Genomic DNA, 22,820 nt, shown 5'->3' with positions numbered 1-22,820 from the left:
TGAAAATATATCGTGGATATAATGGCCTTCCACCAAGATGGATTTACTGGGGGCATTATGAGGTGCAGATCATCATTGCCCCATGCAATGCACAGGCAGTTTGCTTATGGTAGGGGAATGTTATATTACCCACCTCACTATCCGAGCTTTCTGCTCATGGTCAGGATGAATTTGCTTCAATCACATATAGCAATACAGCCTAATGTACAAAGTGCATTATGATAGTCACACCTTTTCACTTCATTTTCACTCCCTTTCCTCTTTTGGCAAAGCACATGGTTAAGCTCAGTAACAACCCAACGCGAAGCTAGCCTGGCTGGCTCACAGGCAGCTGGCTCACCCAATGATCCAAGGCCACTTTTACCAAAGCTCCATTCAGTTCTCTGCTTAGTTGGGTTTATTTATGTCTTTGATTTCATATTACAAACTAATTGCTCATAACTCTCCACATGGCTCCAAGAGCAAAGTTTTTACAATGACAATTCAAAAACATATATATATACATAAGCAATTACATCAGAGGAGGATTAATATCTTGTTATCCCTCGTGACTGAAAATCATGGAAGTAGAGCCTTACCTTATTACTCTGACACTGACTGGAAGGAATGAGGTCCTTTCACTCTGGAGCATGGATCGTGGTTCACTCCCTACTTTTATTGGGATCTGAGGAGCACCCTGGCAGTGGAGATGGCAAAGGCACAGGCAGTATTTTTGTTCACTGCCACTCTCTTCTTGTGCCATTTGGCAGTCTCTGAAACCTTTTGTCTTCTGTAAAAAATATCTTCAGAGGAGGATAAATGTCCTGTGCAGAAGAGGGGGAACACACCGAATAGTTCTTGTGGCTCCTTCTGGACATAGCAGCTATGACACCGATGGCTTGTGGCTACAAGAGATTGGATATGATGGGCACAGACAGGTCCTTTCCTCAGCTGGCAAAATGCATGAAGCTGAGTAAGATACCAAACCGACAGGCACAGTCATTGCAGATGAGAAATCATGACCTTACACAAACCAGAAAGAGAGAGACCTTCTGGGTGCCAGCTCCATCCCACACCCCTGGCTCAGGGCAGGCAGGGAGGCCATTTTCACAGGTATCTCCCACTTCAGGCAGCATCCTGACCGCAGCCCCCTGGCTGGAGGCAGGAGGACGCAGCCTCAGGTGCCCTGGAGCCACAGGGACCTGCTAGAGTGCACTGAGCCACGCAGGGAGAACTGTGCCCTGGATAGCCCTTCTCTTCCTGCCACAAAATCTGATATTATCTGCTCTGACAAAAAACATTCAGCTCTGAATTTCTGCAGGTCCTATTTTGCTGTCTTGAAGTGACATCATTTAGACAGTGATAAATAAAACAAATCTGTTTCTTCAGCTGGATTCTTTGTCCAGCTGCTTCTTTCTCCACTTCCCCTTCTGTGTGTTTCTATCCTGCTTCTTAGCAAGCTTGATAGCTACATTTTAAACATCTTTTCTTATCTCCACAGTGCACAACATGACTCTGTTATACAGATTCCAGTTCTACTGACTGAGGCATTTTGATAATATCAGTCTTCAGTTATAGGACCCTGGAGCTGAAGTTTTCTAGGGGCTCCATTGTGTTATATCAGATTTTTTTTGTTTTTGAAATAATTTCTTCTAGATATTTTACCAAGGATATAAGTAAATCAGATGTGCTACAGAAGTATCAGCAATTCCAATTCCTCATCTGAAAAACTAAGTACTATACAGCTCTATCTAAAGAATGGCAAACAATCCAGTGTCTGGTATGTGCTGAGCATTCACTGCAACAGAGGAAAACTTCTGTGAGCCACCAACATATAATTCAAAAATAAAAAAAAGGTGTTGACTCTTTTAGCATCTACTAGCCATAGAGTTGATCTAATTGTAAAAAAAAAGTGACTGATAGAAGTGTCATGTTTATTTCATACTCATTGGGGTAAGATATTTGCTATATATAAATGACTGAGTTTTGTATGAAAATATGATTCATAAAAGTACTATCGGTAGCTCAAACCCCATGCAAAATTATTCTTACTAGTTAATATTTTTAGACATTTTAGTACTCCCAAGAAACTTTCATTGTGGGTGAGATTTTTCTCATCTGGTGCCCAGATAACTCTTAAAGTGTCTGTCATTTCAGGGAAGTACAGACAGCCTGCACAACTACCTTTGAATAAATGTATAATTTAAGGTACCTAAAGTTAGGTGAGATGAATCCCACCCAACATCACAATTCCTACACTGAATAATGTGATACCCAAGTGATCCAAGCTGATAGGCCATAGTCACAACCTAGAGGATTACTGTTCGCATAATATTTTAATAATCTTAGAATACATACTTCTATTTTCCCTTGATAATATTGTCTTACCCATCCTTACACATTTGTGCATTTCTTCAGAGCTTACTACAGCTTCTTATGTCAACTTCTTCAAAAGCCAGTCCTACTGACTAAGCCCATCGCATCTCAGGGTTACCCTGAGTAGAGGAGACACAGGTGCCCAAGACTGATTCTCTTTATTTATAATCCTCCAAGAGCAGAGAACAGTAACATAAAAAATTATCCTTCGTCTGAAGTTTAGCCAGTGCCATTTATCAAATTAACTACCATCTTACAAAGAAAATTTGTAAGAAGTTATACATCATGGTTAGCGAGTCTATCACAATCCCATATTGTGATAACATCACAGTAAGAAATTAGTGGGCTGTGGCAACACAAGCAGCTTCCAAACTAGGCTCAGCTATGTCTGTCTGGATTCAAGGAAAAGTATGAGGCAACAGATTTACCTCTAATTTACAGAGGCCATATCGAGCTGAGGCAGAAAGCCTACCTAGACGTTAAAGTGCAGAGATGATAGATGATATCAGCATTATGCTCTATAGCATATTAACAAAAGCCATGTACATTGCACAGTACATAGGAGAGTAGGTACAATGTTTGTACACTGTGTTCCATGGTAGAGTAACCATTAATCTTTATCTGTGACTGAAAACTTTTTCCAGCTTTAGATAGTATCTGGCAAAGAGTACAAGGGGAACATTGCTGCACAGGCAGTCTAAGATTATCTTCAAGCTGAACTGATGGAAGGCTGAGATAACATGTGCTGTTCCTCTCGTTGTTGAGGCACGTATTGATTTTCAACAAGTCCCCCCCTCCTCCCCAAAATGATTTGAAACTCACACTAATTTCAACAGCATGCTATTTTCTGGATGACTAAATTGTCCTTTTTTTGCAATGGTACTGTATAAAGTTTATTTCTAGTCAGAGGAAGGTAGCACAGCTTATACAAATTTCACCTTGCCGGTATGATCAATAGCTTTTCTTAATTAGGGTATAAAGAGGGAATATGAATCTTCCAAATTAATAGGATCATAAATCATCATTAAGAAAAATAAATGCACATCTTGAACAGAAAAAAGGCTTGTGTTCAGATGGCAATTGGCTCTGTAAAAGTATTGTGACTGGAAATGCTCATACGGTATGTATAGAACCAATACAGTTATAAAGATAAAATAGGTGAAGGGAAGTCAAGGTAGACTTTTTGTACTTTTATATAAAAAGTCAAACTTGCAATACTTTGTTTTCATAAAATAAAAAAAACTGTACCACTATCTAAGAAAACATCAACTAATTAACATTTCTGACTTTATGCACTTCCTGCTTTTGTTACTCAGGCAGACTTTTCACTGACTCCCATGTGGCTAAGTTTGAGTAAAGGCCAAAGGAACAAGTCCAGATCTTGACAGGTGATTAGAAGTGACTGCCTGCGCTTCAGCTTCCAGGGTTTCCCAGGCAGAAATTAATGCATGGCCGAGAGGACACATGTACAGCACACATCTGTGCTTCCAGACATCCCTCAGCCTAGTCAGAGCTATATATTTCTGAAATCCTTAGAGTCCCTCTACCATAGTAAAAGCACACGTACAAAGAAACACGAACCTGATGAGCTATCTGTACTGCACAGCTCTAGGAAAGGATGTCAGAGCTACCTGTGGTGCAGAAGTCAGCCCCTGATGCACACGTGGTGAGGCCAAAAACATCAGATTATTTAAACAGAGCACTCTGCAGCCATTTGAAATTAAACTGAACACTTGGGACCTGTGCCAAAGCGTCCTTCCATTGCAAGTATGCTTCTCTGTATGTCTGCATGCTTTACAGTCTCAGGGCAAATAAAAAGTGCTCCCGCTGGCCTCTGGCAGGCTGTAGCCAGCACAGACGCTGGGCAGGACTCTTCACCCATTTGCGTAAAAGCGGTACTAACAGTGAAACTATATCACCATTTCTCTAATTCCTGGGCTCCACTTTAAACCACTGCTTGCTACACTTCCACCACACAATATTTTTAACTATTGATTCAAAAGACTGTTTCAAACCACCGTGGCACTTTGTAACGATATGTAATGTTTGCCCAGCTCAGTCTTCCAGGGCACCTCTGTGCAGAGAGCTGCAGAGCATCGCGTCAGGACTAATGAGAGCTAGTTTCACTTATGGCTTCTCGTTAGGTCAGGTATTCCCTGTAACACATGAAACCCTGCTACAAGATTCAGTCCATTTGTGTTTGTAGTGATAGCAGTGTCTTCTTGTGAATGAAAAAAAAAATTTGAAACCAAAAACTTTTGATTTACATGCTAGCAAGTGCATGCATCCATTTTCCAATGTTAATATTGTAGGCTGGCATGAAAACTGTTGATATGCAGACACCACTGTGTTTCATGTGTACACCTTGTACAGGTTCTGTGTCTGAGCTTAACATTACTTTTTCTTCCATAAACAGTTTTAAGAGCCTCTTTAAATTAATTATTATCACAGAAATGATTGATTCTGAATGAAGGCTGATAGCTATGCTCTACTGCATTCATTCAAGACCAAAGGAGACAGATAAAAGACAAGGACATTGACAAATCTCTGTGAGGAAAAAAAGAAACATAAAAATATACATTAATTGGACAAGCTGAAAATCCTTTGGATTTTGTTACACAGGTGTTTTATTTTCAAACAAGTTACTTATTTTCGATGAATGCTTAAAGGCATTATATGCACATGCTAAAGTAACTATTATTGCAATTTATCTTCAGAAAGGGCTTCAAAATATTGTGATGAAACTGGAAACTGGTTCCGACATCCTGAGAGCAACCGAACTTGGTCCAACTATACTCTGTGCAACTCTTTCACCTCTGAAAAACTGAAGGTATGCTACAGTTAAAAAGACAGTGATYGTCTGACAATGGTTTGGGGCTGGGCTAGCAGCGAGATACATATGAGAGAAGTCAGAATAATCCTAATCATTCAGCTTTATTTGTTGCACAGGAATTTAATAACCTTGTCCTTGAGATGCTAACTTATTAAAATTATTTGATGAATATTCAAACCTAAATATGGGTTTGCTACAGGGTGGATAATTTAGTAGCAATTCATATAATCAGTTTTGCAGTATTTTTCAAATGCATTTTTAATTACTGTCATTTTCCCTGATTGTCCAACAGTTATAAAGTGATCCTTTAGAATTTCATTTTTGCTTTCTGTAAAAAGCATCTCCCAAGCTGTTGATGCCTTCTCTGCAGGTTTACAAATTTTGACATCATTTGAAATTACTTTTTATAAGCAAAGAGTATCACCCTATGCTCACTCCCTTTGAAAAGAAATATTTATGGAGATACCATTATGGCAGAAATCCTACAAGCCTGAACACATTTAACTTTAACAGTTTGACTGAAGTCAATGAGATTACTTACACTACTAAATTAAGCATTTGCATCAATATTTCCAAAATCAAATTGCTCAGCTGAAAGAGGAGAACTAAGTATAAAAGCACCAAAAGAAACAAGGAGAGAGAAATCTGAGAAAAGCTTTGAAAAATTAATTTAGGGAAGGTCATGAAAATAAACATATTTCTCAAATGTGAATGGAGCTCCAGGAAAATCTGATTACAGATTCATGACAGAATAATTTGTGACTTTTTGGAATTGTGGAAGGAAAAGAGTCAGAAAGTGATTTGATTTGGGGTTTGTGTTGGAGGATCTTTATTTACGCAGCCAAAAAGCAGTCTGTCGTTATATTTAGTAATGATCCAGCTTAAAGTGCCTTGGAAAAGGCTACTGGACTAGATGGGAGGTAAATCCTAAAAGTTCTTGCGGTATGAGGAACCTTTGTGGTAAAATGAGGCTCACCTGTGTAACAAGGAGAGAATAATAGTAACAATCTGAGATCACAAAGGCATTAAATGGAAACACCGTAAAAATTTAATTTTTCCAGATGTTGGCCCATGTGGGGATGCAAAAAATGTACTTCTGTTACCTATTATCCATGCCTTCCAGAAGAAGAATTTTGAACATATTTCAAGCAAAGTGGAGATAGAACACAAAGGAAAATTATACGTACATTGAGATTTTTCTGAAGCAAAAAATAATGGAAAAAGCAGAAAGAATCTAACTTTACAGTAATGCCAAGTTGGATTATGACCTTTAATCCAAGCCTTCAAAACCCAGGAGTATGCTTTATTTCTAGACTATTTCCATGTACCTACAGATAATTTAATTAACTGAGTAGGAAGCATTTCTTTTGGAGAATTCTCTTTTCTCAAGTGGAGAATTCGAGGGAAAAAGGAACATTTAAGTGTTTCTTTTAGAAGTTTTCCAAACCCAAGATGAAAAAAGCTGCATAAACTGTAAAAAATTGGTGAATCAGCATGTTATAAATCCTATATGGCAGAAGGGATATGACAGACTGATGTTTTAAGGAGTGCAGGAGCTGACATAACAGTTTATTATTTGTTTGAAGTTAGTAGGAAATATCAATATGCTGTATTTGTGAGATAAATTATTTAAAAAAACATATTGCAGCCAGTTCTTAAAAGTGCAGTGATATACCGTATTCTTTGTTATTTGACAATTCAGTCCATTCTGATCTGCCTTTGTTATTATTTTTGGAAAGCTTTTTTGAAGCTTACAATAGTAAGTTTACATGGAGTAATCAAAAATGCTATTGTTGAGCCCCAGGTATCCAGTTAAAATGATTTAGCAGTTGTATGATGAAAGACAGATAGTTTGAATAACTATGAGTCCTTCGTGATGCACACACATATACACTTGCATGTAACTACCCAGAATCCTTTCCTACTTTATAGCTGTTTCAGGCAACACAAAACAAAGATTATGAACAGTTGGTGTGTAAATAAAATTCAGACTTGGAAATTTTATTCAATTTAACATAGTGAAAAACCATAGCAACCATTTAATGTGCAGTGAAAGAAATGTCATGTGCACACATGTATAAGCCTCTCCTGCTACACCATATTCGGAAGTTGTCTCGTCTTCCCTGCAGGCTGGTTGACCCTACCTGCAGTTGCTGGTGCTCTCAGAACAACTTGTCAAGCATTTGCACTCATTAGTGGTACTGTGGTTAGTCACTGCAGAGGGAAACTAGGAAACTTAGAGTTTTTCCAGCTAATATTCACGGATTTCCATAACTTTGTGAACGGTATTTATACTCATGTCCACTCTACACGCCAGAATGGTGTAAATGTGACTTTGGTGTAAATATGAATCAGACCACCACATCACCTATGTTAATGAGAGCAGAAACTGATTCCAAAGTTGTAAAATGACAAAAGAATAAACTAGAAGCTTTACACTTGTGCTAAGAAGAATAGATTTCTTTTCTGAATTTTATTCATCCTTGTTTCCAACTGAAAGTTTAAAATGAGTTGGAAACAGCAAAAAATTGTGACTGGCAAAACTCAGGACTACAGAAAGCAATTAGAAGTTAGCCAGATATTAACTGAAGATGTCTGAACTGAAAAAACTGCATGAAACATGCCTTATCCCTTTATTCTTCTCACTTTGCTGAAGACACACAAAAGAAGCGAAGGAGGAGGAATATAGAAACAGTGCTTAAAATGCTCAATGGTACTTGCAAGCTTTTCAGGGAGGAGGGTGGTCCTAAAAGGATTCATCTATTCATTGAAAAGAAAAATTACCCATGCATAACACAAGAAAAATGAATGAAATTGAGCTAACAAAATAAACCCAGCAGAGGAGCTAAGACCTACTATCTAGTAGTCTCTTCCACTACAGGCTGATAATATGTTAGTGATCTCAGAAAAGAAGAGAACGGCAAAGCCTGGCATGCCATTAGCCTCCTGCAGCCTTCTGACAGCTGGATGATGCTTAAGACCTTGACTGAGACCAAAATATGACATTTAAATACCTCATCGTTCTACAGCCAAGGTGCTGTCCTGCGATTTTGTTTCACTGTTGGCATACAAAATATAGATGGGCCTATCTTAGATTTCAGTGATATTAGTTAAAGTGAAAGTCTGATTCCCTGTTTATGCACAACAGTTTTACAGCAATGTAAGACTTATTAGCTAGTTGCCCTCTAGCTAGATTTGTATTAGTCTCAAAAACAGAATTTGTCACAGGTCTGTTGTTCTAGAGTGGTAGGAGCTGCATAATAGTTTTCACTATCCATTGCCTTCACGACTTTGTGGGCCTCGGCCATAAGCCCCCTCTGATTTCTTCTTTCCAAATGGGAGAATCTCAGCATTTACAACCACTCATCATAATGGAGCTGCTCCAGCTCCTTAATTATTTTAGTTGCCTTCTTTGCACCTTGTCCAGCTCCACTGTGTCCTTCTTAAGGTGCAGAGATCAGAAATACACAAGCATTTGTGATATGGGAGTGCCAAGTTTTAAACAGCGACAAAATGTTGTTCTGTTCTCAGTACCTTTCCTGATTATGTCCAACATTTTGTTGACCTTTTGACTGTCACTACGCATTGAAGCAATGATTCAGAACTGTCCAGGATGACACCAAAATCTCTTTCCTGAGCTTTAGTTGTCAGTTCTGAGTTCAACATTGTGTAGGCATTGTTTAAGTTATTTGTCCCTAGATGTATTACCCCACATTCGTCTGTTTTGAAGTTCATATGGCACTCTAAGCTCACTTAGTTTTTTGAGGMCTTTCTGAATTCCCTCTCTATTATCTGGAAGAACTAAGCATCATGTAGAAACTTAAAGATTTCTCTGCATCCTCCTGTCACAGGTCGTTGATGAAGATCATCATGAAGATGTTGAAAAAAAAACAGCCTCAATACCAGTCCCAGAGGCACCTCACTGCTGACTCATCTCCATCCCCAAAGTAGCCATTAAGATTTTTCTTCCTGTTGTTTAAGCAGCTTTCAGACCATAAAATGACCTGACAACCTGTTTTCTTTAATAATTTTTTGATGTGGAATCTTATCAAGGGCTGTTTTGAAAATCCACATAAGTTATGTCCACTGTGCTTTCTTAGAGCTCTGGAAAGTTAGTGAGGCACAGAGTTAACGGGAATCTTGCCAGTGGCTTCAGTGCAGAAGACAGCAGAAACAGATCAACTTATATAAGAAACACTTATCTCATCTGTAGACCTTAACCAATGCTATTTAATGTATTACTGGCATTTAAAGTATATTGCAAAAGAACCTTTGAAAGTAAAGAAATATAAAACAGGAAGTTGATTTTGTAGATTCTTCCTCAATGAAAAATAAATGAGTGCCTGCAAATTGTTCATGTTTGCTTTGTCTTTTTGTTAAATTGCAGATGGCGTTCATACTTTACTATATGGCGATCGTTGGCCATGCTTTGTCTATAACATCCCTGTTGATTTCCTTGGCGATTTTCTTCTATTTCAAGTAAGTGTTTTTTACAGACACTCTTCTTTCCCTGAGGGATCTTAAGTGTTAAGGAAAGAAAAGCTTGGAAGGGGACATGGCAGTGAGAAGCAGCTCTTCTCAGTACTTTTTTATATAATCCTGGTAGAAAAGCCTCAGCACAGGGTCACCTCACCAAAGGGACATCTCTCAGTGGGGTGTGGCCAAGAGCATGCAGTTACACTTATCAAGACTAACATAAAAATGAGAAACAGTGTGACTGGGGATTCAGTAAGCCTCCTTCATTTATCAGTTGCCTGTAGATCCTGGAAGGGTATGGCCAGCTGCTGCAAAGTCAAACGACAGTGAGGGCAGTAGTTTGGAGCCCACTGCTCCCTGAGGGATGGGAATATTCCCATCCATTGCTGAAGGACTGAGGAGGCATATCCAAGACTCAGCAGTAAGGGGTGAATGTGAGACCTAGTGTGTAGCCTGTCAACATCATTAGGAGGAAATAAGTGATGTTTTTTATGAGAACTTTAAAGGAGGCTGAATTATCCTATATTCACAAAAAATATTTGCAACTACTGTATGAAAACTGAACTAGAGTATTTAAGTCTTATCCTTTAGAGAACCTGCTGCACACTATTTATCAGAATGTGTCTGCAGTGAAGGAGCAGAGGGAGGCCAGTTTTGCCCTCAGACATGTAGTCACAGATTCAATTGCAATAAGTAGTGACAGGCTTTCTGTGAACGGCCTTCTGTTTCCAGCTCAGGGAAACAGTAAGCACTAGAAAGCAACAAAGCACCACATTTCTAACAGATTAAGGTCTCCAGTTATTTCTTTTTTTCAAATCACATGAAAAGCTGATGTGTCTAAATCATACTCCAGCCACAGAGGATTTCTCAATGGCAGTCACGGTAAACACATCTGTATGTTAGATGACAGTGGGAGATTACTATGGGGAAAATATTCAAGAATAACCACTTGGCAAATCCCTGAGCCATTGTACACAGAGAGCTGTGAAGACTTGGATAAAGTATATACTTCTCGTAGCTCTTAGGCAATCTTTTTGTGGTATTACACTTTCATTACACCACTATAAACTGTAAGCTTCCAGGACTGATAGCAAAGTTCAGAAATTGGTGTTGTAATGTCCATTTACAGATATTCTGATGCAACAGAATGACAAAGACAGGATTTTTTTAAACCTGGTAAAATGACCCAGGCAGGATGGTATTATCTTGCTGATTTCAGCAAAGGTACATCAGTTATCTGCAATCAGAGGGCCAGATATTCACTTCATGACCAGAGACAGGGAAATGCTCACCATCAGTAGAGGTTTGGAGATGGTAATTTAGCCTGCCTGTAAGAAATTATTTCAAGTTAACATTGTTGATTATATCAGAACACAGATATGCCCACCTGCAGATGACAAACTATCATGTCATTTTTAATATTCCTAGTCCTGTGATGTGTTTGGAAGACAATTTTAAAGCCATGGAAGTTGTTTTGGAAGACTTGTTCAAAAAGATGAGGCAAATCTTATGACAAAAAACAATGGGCTGAGGAAGAGAAAGTAGTTATTCAGGGAAAAAATGGGAAATAGGTGGTTTTGGAAGGTAATGACAAAAGTAGTTTCAAGCATGGGAGGAAAGGTCCAGTTAAACAGGGACTAGCTCACTCTTGGTAGCAGTTATTTGAAACTTTTGCTAAGAGGAATAACAGCTAAAGAGAGCTAAAGCTTCATTTTTTAGACAGATACTCCRTGCAAATCAGCATCTTCTTTAACTACTTTGATGTTAGGCTAATTTACACTAGTTAAGATTTTGGCTTTGTATCTTTAATGGGCAAATTAATAGAATTATGCAGATACATGAACAAAATTAGGTCTGAATTTGCACATACTTATTCGACTGTAGCATGACTAAATTTGTTCAGGTCATGAAACCAAATAATCCAAAACACTAGATTGATTCAATTAATTAGTGTGGAGGTACTTTTATTTCTAAAGTAATTAAAATTAAAGAGCAGATATAAAGAAGGCTGAGGGGGTAGAAAACAAAAAGTAAAGTGCTCTGAGGATGGAAAAATGCGTGATACTTCAGAGATGACAGACTTTTGAAGAAACTTTGTTACAGGTCAGTATTTCTTCCTCATACAGAGAAAGTAAATTGTGCAGAAACCAGAATGAGTGGTTTTAATATTTTTGTTTTCTAGGAAAAGCTATACTCACCATAACAGGCCTTAATTTTCAGGCACAGCCTGATCCTGTAAGAAGGTGCTGTGTGTTATCTCCTCTCACTATCTCTAACGCGGGTCAGGTTATTGCAGTCAGACTATTACAGTAGTACTAAGCATCCATATGATTGTCAACAGGATCGAGCCTTGATGAGCAAGCACCTCCTACACAAGGGCAATGAACTACTGAATCCCATTCCCATCTATGTAGAAGTTAAAGAGCATGAAAGCACAGCCAGAGAAATGTTTCAAGAAACCTGGGAAGAGCAAAGTTTAATCTGATTTGAAATCCTATACCCACGATTCAGAGCTGYGTGGGACAGGAGAGATAGGATCTGGTTAAACTAACTATCCAGAATGATCCCAGCAGGTGATTATATCCTATTGAGACCTTGCAGCTAGGCAGGCGGGGACCAGGCTGTCTGACTCACTCCTTGGCCTGAGTCATGGGCAATTCACAAGCCTGGCCATTCCCAGACTGCGCCGAGAGACTCATCTCTTCAACAGGCTTCCTGACAGGCATACACCTCCTCCTCCTCCTCTCTCTCCTGCTCTGCTTCTCCTCTCCCTACCATGACTAATCCCTTCTACAAAGATTATAGGAAGAAGTAGAGAAAGGAATTAAAATAAAGCACTGCAAAATGGGAGGATGAAGAGGAAACCAAACTAAGAAAATGAGAATCAAGCTGTATGGGAGCAGGCCTGATGATACGTTCAATTGTTTTCTATCATCTGGATATGACAGTGATGGATTATTTGAACTTCATTAGAAGGTAGGCTGTCAATCAGATAGCAACATCAGGTTTCAGAGCTGTGCAGCATAGCCTTTGACCATAAGGGCAATGGCTTACAGAGGTTGTTTCAGAATGTGAGAGAAAACTCTTCCCACATATAACAAGTCTTTCCTGGCAGAGATTTATTTTCTTTTCAGTTTTGGGTATCAAGTTTCATAATGATCTGGTATCACAGATGTTGCAGTACTTTGAGAAGGGAATACTGAAACGGTAGTGACTAGCTATATTAAGCAATACTAACTCATAACAGAAGACAGAGTATTCATAAAGTGGAGTCTCTAACAGTTACATGCATCATATTATCATTGCAATATTTTTATAATTACAAACTGAGACCCTATTATCTTATATGATAAAACACAAAAGAAAAAAAGGACTCCTGGCACCAAATCATTTCCAGCTGAGTTATTAAAACAAAGACATTTGAGCACAGACAGATGGGGAGTACTATATGACTAGATTTGCCAGAATAATAGATGGTGTTGTCAACACACCTCCAGTCTAACTGTTGCCAAAGTTTTTAAAGGGATTTGAAGAAGGATAATGAAGTCAATAGTTTTGTAGACTTTTTCAGTGAGTTTTCCCCAGGAATAAGGAAGAGCATGGTAGAAAGCATGAAAATAATTGTTTGAAAACTAAACAAAAGGCTAGAAGATGGAAAATAACTGACTGAGGGTGAAAATCAGTATTCTGGATATTCATGAATGAGAAGTAATGACAGATTCACAGAGCAGATAGATGAAGAAAATAATTGCAATAATGCCAAAAGTGCCTTGGAAGTCGATATATCATAGATGAAATAGAGAAATGAAGTTAGGAACTCAAAAGGTAGGGTGATTCTGGAAATATAGGAGGAGCTGTATCTTTCAGACGAAACATAGGAGACTCAAAGTCTGAGACACAATACATAGTGGCATAGTGACACAGAGAAAGCCACAAGGGGAATCTAGGTTTTAGTCCTGAGTAACTGGCTTGGTGATGTCTCTTTGCATACTGATTAATAAAGCACAGTAGGGAACATACAGAAAGATGGGTAAGGGATGAGGAGGATCCTTCAAGGATGCAAGAGTGATTAGGGAGGCAGGAAGAGGCAAGAAGAGAGCCAAGAAAGGTGAGACAAGGAGAAAATCACAGCTGGTTGTCAAAAGCAGCAGAGGGACTGAACAGAATAATGGTTTGGGTTTTGCCCAGAAGAGAGTATCACAGACTCATGAGAGCAGTTTCATTTGTGGGGCAAGAAGAAAGGAGATCAGAAAGATTAGAACTGAGGAAGAGGATTACGAGGCAGCAATTGCAGGCAATTTGTTGAATGAGCTAAGAGACGAATAGGAGAAGGGACATAAAAGGAAGGAGGAGAACAGGAGATAAGCTGGGCTATGGATGCAGATGCAAAATTAGAAAAGATAAAGTAAATTTCCATTATGAGGGGAGATCTTGAGAAGGGGGAGGGATGTTAAAGAGAAGACTGAGGCACTGAAGGGGATAGGTTGAGATGGGCTCACAGAAGTAAGCGGGAAGTTAAGACAAGGAGAGTGCCTGTAGGCTATTCCGTATCTGTGACAGAGAGATGCTTGTAGAAGGAAATAAGGAGGAGAAAGAAGTCAATGACATGGGAAGGTCACATTGTGTTTTGTCGGTTTTCCAGGGAAAAAAGGGTACAATTCTGTGCCCAGAAAGATAGAAAGGAAGAGGGAAAAGATAGATTGGGAAATAAAAGTAGGTGTAAAGATAGTTTGGGCTGGAAGTAAGGGATTAAGGAGGTGGAATTGTTTAGCTAGGAGATAACAGAAATGAGGGCAAAGAGAATGATTTTATAGTGGGAGAATTCAGGTTCACCAAAGGATTTCCGCCAGAAAACTGTAGTACCCGAGCAAAAGCAGAAGTAGTAAATATTGGGGGATAGTGAGATTGGGGAGCTGGCAGGGTGGACTTTGAAGTGGGAAGAAGAGCAAGAGTGAATGGGAAGAAAGCAGGGGGAGAATCAGTAACCAAACATCTCAGCAGGATTAGTCTGAGCATAATTGATGGACTGGGAAGGGCAAGTGAGAAGTCACACAGAGGAGAAGAGAGACTGTGAGAGAAGGAACTGCAGCAGGCAGAGCAGAGGAAAGGAAGTTTTTGTCTCAGTGCAGACCAAGACAGGCAGGTGCCTTTGCCATTTTGATGACAAACACTCAGGGTCAAATGAAAAAGCAAGATATGGAACTATACATTTAATGAGTCAGATGAATCCTTAACATAAAAGCTGGAGTCAAGGAAGAAAAGTAGGGGAGACTGAAGAAAGGAGGAGAGCAATCCAGGAGTAATATTAGGAGAGGAAGACAGACAGGGAAAAGAATCTGGGCAGCAGATGATGGCAACATGTAGGGAAACACTGTTCAATTTAATAGAGGAATAAGCCAAAGAAGAGCCAGGAGGAGCAGTGATAAATAACAAGAATGAGGAAGGAGGCACACATACATGGCAAAGACTATCACAAAAGACAGTTTTGCTATACCAATAGCCACGTAGAAAGGCAGCTGGAGAGGGAAGGGTCTGTGTCTCTGTGGCCAGGAGCTGAAGAGACTGCTGTAATTGATGGGGAAGTTCTGATTTCTTGGAGATGGATGGGAGCTGCCAGAACAGCAAGAAAAAGACAGGAGGGGTAATGGGCACATGGTAGTGTCCCAAGACAGGTGGACTCAGTAGTGTAGGTGGATTATGATGATGGAGATCTGGGGAGAAAGGAAGTACCAGGACTGGACAAATATCACCTGAGGAGCAGAAAAAGAACATAGGTGTGGATTTGTGCTGGGGGGAAATACAGCTGGAGTAAGCATGAGAACACACTGTAGGAACAGTCATTCCAGAGAAAGATCTGTTTGGCCTAGTATCCCATCCTACAGTGGATCAGACTGAAGGGGCACCTGGCTCCACATCTGGTGCCCAGCAGTCACCAATAGCAGATGCTAAAGGAATAACATAAAATCAGGGCAAGTGTAAAGTGATACTCCCCCTCCTAGCAAGTGACCAGCATCCCATGGACATCCTGAACCAAAGAGGATCTCTTGGTAATTAAGGAGATCAACAAAAATGATAAGCATTGCAGGATCAAGATGTGACCAGCAGGATGGTCTAAAGTTGAAGGAAGCATTGTGTCCAGTGACTCAGAGGAAAGGTGTGAGGAGAACCAAGAATAAATGGCAGATGACCAAGGAACCAGAAAGGAGAAAAAAAAAAAAAGATAAACATAAAAGAGTGTAGCTGTTTAGATTAGCTTTCTCTTTTTTTATAGAGTGCATTCTGCACTAACCTGCACACACCCAGCAGCAGAAAGTCACAGCAGCAGTCAATTCCAGACTGTAAAAGACTCCTAGTGCACAGGGTGAGGTTTTTCTCAGCGAGGCAGCAATATTTGCTCTTCTCAGCTGTTCTTTTACCTACTCGTTTTGCCTGCTTGCTCCCAGTGATCACTGAATGCAGACATCACAGCATTATCTCACAGCTCCATGACTGCTTTTCTGCAATCACCTCCTGGCAGCCCCAGGCTGAGCTCCCAGGCACAGAGCGCTGTGGAGGCGTTCTCCGCATCGCAGAGGTAGCTGAGGGTGTGGCATTAGGATTCAGGTATGAATTAGAAAAAGGAGATGGTTCAGGTTTGAAACTACAGCCATGATTTAGTTGGACAAGAATTCTTTGAACTTCTCTTATGAAATTTTGCTACCCAGAATAGCAGAAAGCCTGAAAAAAAATCAGCCATTCAGAAAAGGTTGCCGCTCCCTCTGAACAGGAAAACAACCTCTTCTGGTTTGGGATCTCAGCTGGACTCAGAAACATGCAGGATACCAACTCAAATCTCCCTGAAATTTAAGGGGATTCCAGTCCAAGTTTCCCATCCTGTCTCACCACTAATTCCTAAAGTAGCAAATAATTTTCATCTGAATATTTGAGATATTGAGTCTCCAGGGAACAGTTACTYATGAAGCAGTATTCCTAAGGTTCATTACTTGCATCATGCGCATCTGTAATAATTCTCAGGGTTCTGCTTCACCACTTAATATCTCAATTACCATGAAATAAAGAAAGGCATCAAGGGCTGAGAATGTAACTGGATGGCTCTTTACAACATGGTCTGAAAAGCATGCGGTACTAAACAGGTGTAAAAACAAAAACAAAGAAATTGTCAGGGGTTATGGCTGCAATGCAAGGCATGTATTTTCCGACTATGCCTTGCCAAAAAGCATTCTTGAGAAACTGCTGCCAGAATGTGCTTGCTAAAGTGACATCAGAATTAAAATACTAATTTACAACGTGTGCTACATATTTTTCAGGAGCCTCAGCTGTCAAAGGATAACGCTGCACAAGAATTTGTTTTTTTCTTATGTGCTGAACTCCGTGTTTACAATTGCCCACCTCATTGCTGTTGTGCCTAATCCAGGCCTTGTAAAGAGGGATCCTGTAAGTACTGCATGACTCCTCTCTGTCTTGACACCCAAGTAAAATTACTACTGCCACTCCAGAAACAGCCATATCCCTTCATCAAAAAATGATAGCCATCTGGTGAACCCCCCAGCAAGGGCACAGGTTATGTGAACTTCACTCAACCCTACTCAGATCTTCACTGAGCGATAAAAAAAATCTTTGAACAGGAGCAAAAAACCTCAGACTTGCTCCAGCCTGCATGTCCATACGGACTTGTGTCAGATCCCCATTGACCTCATCAGTAGCTACCTGACATTTGCCAACAAAGTCCCTGAGGGGAGAAATCCTCTTGCTGGYGCCCTGTCCTTTCTCCCAAGCAAGTACTTCCTGTAGGGGTAGGGATGGAGAGCAATCTGACTTCTGATTCCAAAATTCCAACAAAATAATCTATTCACTGCATTTCTTCTCCAGAGGTGGTAAATCAAACCAGTAGATCGGTTCATTCCTGTTAGCCTGTGATGCAAATTGTGCCAACCCCTCAGCTGATAAATATGTATAGCATCTCTAGATCTCAGTAACCTAAATCTGATCTGGCTCACTAATGGAGCAATCGCATTGTGCTTGACGTTGTTACAGCATCCCAGGCTGATATGAAACTAATGGAAGTCTGGGAACCTCTGAAGTTGTATCACAACACTGATCAACTTGTCTTCTAGTAAGATCATTTGCTTATGGTTTAATCATTTATCTGCTTCTAATTTTGTGAAAGCAATTAAGCATCAGCACCTGATATTGTCAGGTCACATGTGTGTTTCTCAAACATATGCTACCAGGTAAGTAAGCTAATTAAAGCAGAAAATGTATAGACTAAAGAAAACATCACCAGTTCCAGGGACCATCTGGAGATCAAAACATAGAACAACAAAAGAATATTTTAAAAAATCACACATTTTTCTTCCTTACTGCATACCACCCTATGTACCTATCTCATGCAAAAGATATGATGAAAATACACTTAATATTTGAAGATAAAAAGTTGGCGCATGATATCAGACACCTGAATTCAAGTAAGATCTTACCTCAAGGCTAAGAATGGTACTTCCTGATAGCAGAAGTAAATTGTCTGAACTGAAGTGGTTTAAAATAAAAGTTCAGGCCACAGCCAGGACTCTTGTACTCCAAGACTTCATAAAAAAGCTGTGTTGTAGTGCCTTTGAGCTAGATCCTTATTTGGAATGAAATTGTGACCCCAGTGAAGTCAATGACAAAGCTCCCCCTGGCTTCAGTGGACTGAGCTTTCTTGCTGTAGATCCACATAGCCACAGGACAGAGAGCAGGACATTGAACAGCACCCACTGAAAACCCCAAACTCCATTACTACAGCAACAGACACTATAGAAATGACATAAGTAGCTACCTTTGGAGCCGGCAGAGCCCCACAGCAGTGCAGAGGTTTCTCTTTGCAGACAGTTTTCAGATCTCAGACCATAACGTAAAGAGGACCCTTAACGCTGAATACAGGCTGGAGCCAAAAGAAATAGACAAACAGAAATCATCAAAAGCAGTATATTTCCGCTGATATTGAATATAGTCATATTAGCAAGCCTGGCCTCAGCAAAATATCTAGGAATATACTTAATTGCTTTGAAGAGCAAAGATCTTATTTTGCATTTTCTTCTCCCAAACAAATTTGCATGTGTTTGACAGTGAACTCCTGTCAAGAAGCTGAGATTTAAAACCTGGGGCCAGAAGACCCAGGATTTTCCATTTTTATTCTACAGTGAAGTATGGGATGAGAGCATGTGCATTACTTGATCTTACCCTACTCTCTGTATCTCCCTTCCTGAAAAAAGGTGATATGCTAATATGTGCAAAGTCTCTCAATATTACTAGAAAGTGTATTCTGCTCTTTTAGTAACATAATAAATTTGCAAATACATGGTTGGGAAAAGAAAATGAATTGCTGGGGTAGGTCCTTAACACATAATGATGACACGTACAATCTACATATGATTATAGGAAGAATTAAAGGATTTATGTTTAAATGTTATTTATTTCACCAGACAGATTCCCTTAGTATTTTCATATTAACACTGCTTAACAGAGCAAAAGAAGACTTTGTAGTTTGCTTTTGTCTAACCCTGTTATACCTTCCATTCTATTAAGTCCATTTGAAGAAGACTACTACTGAGTTTTTGTAGTTTGCTGCATTTATCCACTTTCCTCCTGTGTGTCTTCCGAACTTAACAGGTTCATGAGTGCAGATCTCCTACCTCAGAAATACAGAGAAATACGGAAGTGGGTAGAAGGAATTTCAAAGTCACATATACCCCTTATTTAACGGCGATATACAGACATGAAGTTGGTGGTATTTATTCTGCACAATAATAAATGTGTTTCCACCCCAATAGCTCCTGCTTTTTCCCTGCCTAAAGTTTCAGAAAACAATTTAAATATGCAATACTAGGGGAAAAATGCTTACCATGTATACATACTTATGAGGATATCAACCAAATCCATATTATTTTGAAAGAAGAAAGAAATTTCTGTTATATAATGAACACTCAGGAGGAAAGACAGGACGAACAAGAGATGAAATTCATCCCTAAGACCAACACCCCAGATTCTCTCTGTATCAAGATACAAAAAATGTGAGACAATCCAAAGAATCAGTTACATGAAGAGAGGTCCTATCCTCACTCACATATATTTTACTGTCATGATCATTCTACTCATGCGAAATGGTAAGTCAAACTACTTTTTCCATATATCTTAATTTGCTTTTTTTCTTGTTTGTTCCTGCTTTCTGGTTATATAATTATTTTCTCTCTCTCTCTCTCTCTCTCTCTCTCTCTCTCCCTCTCTATTGGATTTATATGGACCTGAAATGATGGAAGAGAAAGAAGCTGTGAGTCCAGGTATCTGTATAGGAAGCAAAGCAGCAAAGCAAAACGTCCAGAGACGTGTAATTTTTTGCGTGTTGTATCTAAACTAACAACTGCATTAAACATACTGTTACTGACACAGATATTACAGGATGGTGTATCTTCTATTGCATTCTTAAATGAGACTGACTGGCAGAAGAAGGATGATCTGTGAACAACACATTATGTTCTCCATTAAAAAGCCTGGAAATATAAATAAAACTCTTGCTGCCTAATCTTTTAATATAGTCTTGCACATCAGGTCTGTATTTTTCCTTTTTCTTTTTCCACAAGCCTAGTAATTTTAATACTGAATACTGATGGAGGTAAAGGAAGATGCAGCTAATGACTAGAGGGATATCTCTGCTAATGAGAAACTGAATAATTGATCAGCTAGCACAGAGTGCTCCATGGGCACTAGTATAAATATGTTTGTAGATGGGACTAAGCTTGGTCACTAATTAGTAATGGCTGGATGATTTGAAACTCTTCCAGAAAACCTTTAATAAATCATACTGTATTTTTATCACTTTGTCCTTCTAATGGAGAGAATATCTGTCATCTGCTTTCTACAGGCTATTCTGTAGCCTCTTCACAGTTGGTGCAGTAGTTTTCCCCTTGCTGTTTACTACGCCTGGCACTGTGTGGTATGAAAGTTTAGATTTGTACTGCAGTGTTACAGAGTCCATAATAAGGGCCAGTGCTCCACTGGGAACTCCTGGGAGCCCTGTGTGGGCTTTCATGCATGGCCACAGTATATTAGAGAGTAAGTCCACATCAGCCATTCAGGCATGCTCCAGTCTCACTATCAAGTCCCAGCTCTCTGCCACACATATTATTTATGCCTAAATGCATAAATCAAGTTGTACCCCACAAGCAAGGTCACAGCACTAGAGCTGGTAAGGGGGAGTTCAAAGCAGTCCATGTTTTATTACAAGCACCTTACTCTCATTTTCTCAGCCAGGACAGACTGGGTATGGGCTGGGCTGAGCATGGTTCAGTCCTTCCCACCAGCAGTGCCAGTAGCTCAGCTCGTGCTAAGCAGAGTGTGAACAGTTTGACACTGAGTTCCAGTGGGGCTGGCAAAATCTGTTCTTACATCCTTGTACTTAAAGACTTTAAAGAGCCTGAGCTAGTTTACAGCCCTAACTGATGGTGCAGCATGTACCTTCTCCCTCTACCAGGACCAGCAGCATGTAGTCCCTTCCCTTCTCAGGCATTTTGCTGAAGTTTCTGTTACTGTGGGCGTGAGGTAGGATGACAAAGTGCACGCAGTTTGTCTGTACCGCACAAGACCCATCTCCTGGCAAGAATCAAGTGTTCAGAAGAAAACAGTAAACTACTTCCAACTCAGCAGTATTAGTAAGATCAATAGAAAGTGAAAAGGAAAGCACAAAAAGGGGTGTCCACTGAAATTACAGTCTTTAAAAGCAAAGCCATGGTAGAAGTAATATTAAAAAAATTAGTATCCTCATGCACACTAGAGTGCTATAAATAATCTCACAATTGACTAATTCAAATGAAAACTATGACTTATCTAAGCATATTAGTCTTTCCTCCCTATCAGAGTAAAACAATGGAAATAAAAGATCAGCTGTGTGAAGACAAAGAGCAGAAAAGGGTAGTTACTGTGATTTATGGGGTTACAATACTGTTGATTTCCCTTATTCTCAGAACAATAGACAGGGAATTAAAGCCAAGAAAACCAAGAAGATTCACAGCATTTCAGAAACTGTGTTAATTTTAGGTCTTTTACCATATAAATGTTATCTTCCTTACAACAGAATTTTGTGCCTTGTTATTTTTAGTTCCTTCTGATGTAGCCTGGTAGAGCTTGGGGATTTTTTAAAGTATATTTTTCTCAAAAGAGGGGCTCATGACTGGTGCCACTGAAGATAAATGGTGAAAATGCTGCCATCTGTGACTTGTGTTGCCTCAGCAGGCTCAGCCTTTCCCATGGTGCAACCCCCACTGGATGCAGCAAAGAGGGAGCTCCACAAAGGAGAAGGACACGTTGATCCTAGGAGTTGTTTCCTGCATTATGTTTGGGGAAAAACTTCAGGAGACATCATTCTTGTTAAATTAAACTGATTCTTTATTCAAGTATCTATTTCCAGAACTTTTCTGTCACTCTCAAAGCATCTCCAAATCCTTTCATCTTAGTTCATCTGTTCCTCCATCCTGTTCCCAGGTTACTTGCAGGGGCCTCTGCAGCGAGTTTACACCCAGAGATGACTCAAAGCTATCCTAGTATATATTCCAGATCCAAAAGTAATCAAAGACAAAAATGCTAGCAGAGAACTACTGACCAGTGCCTAGTGGTCATACCTCCTAAATCTTCTAGCATATCTTCTACACTAGGAACGGGTGGGTGTTCTTGTGAAGCTATGTGTTATCTTGCCTATTAGGGGGCCATTCATCTAATGAAGGCTCCAAATGGCTTTTTAAACCACTGTCCTTCTGCTGTTTGAGGCACAGGAATGAAGAAGCTTGGTGAGATTGGGCCCAGTGTTTGTAATTATATTTGTGCATTGACTTCACTAGGACTAACTGGCTCAGCAAGGCTGTCTACCTCACCCAGAGAAAAAAGTATATATTAGTTGCTTTTGTGTAAGTCAAAGAGGGCCAAAATCATTCTCCATTTACACCCATTTCAAGCCTTACTGAAGTCAAAGKGTTTCCACCAGTTGTGTGTTTCTGACCACTGTGTTCTATGATAAAATTAGCATTTTTTGTTCAGCTCCAAAATAAAGCAAAGAGCAAAAGTGCCTGCAAATAGATTTGTTTCTATTTTTATTTTAATCAACAACTACAGGTTTCTATCCTAAACTAAA

The 22,820-nt window shown here is 39.6% G+C and overlaps 1 protein-coding gene across 1 annotated transcript in view; it reads left to right on the top strand.

The window, feature by feature from the left end:
* CALCR (calcitonin receptor) overlaps positions 1-22,820 on the top strand; it is a 133,595-nt gene that overhangs the window by 73,909 nt on the left and 36,866 nt on the right. The window contains exons 7-9 of the mRNA XM_026065393.1: positions 5,073-5,185; positions 9,576-9,667; positions 16,972-17,098. Coding sequence (XP_025921178.1) covers positions 5,073-5,185; positions 9,576-9,667; positions 16,972-17,098 — 332 coding nt within the window. The remainder of the gene's footprint in view (positions 1-5,072; positions 5,186-9,575; positions 9,668-16,971; positions 17,099-22,820) is intronic.

The sequence above is a fragment of the Apteryx rowi genome, unplaced genomic scaffold (genome assembly GCF_003343035.1).
Source record: "Apteryx rowi isolate R43461 unplaced genomic scaffold, aptRow1 scaffold_226, whole genome shotgun sequence".
In the NCBI taxonomy this organism is placed as follows: Eukaryota; Metazoa; Chordata; class Aves; order Apterygiformes; family Apterygidae; genus Apteryx; species Apteryx rowi.
Note: the sequence above shows the minus strand (reverse complement) of the source record. Positions and strands in the feature narration are given on the sequence as shown.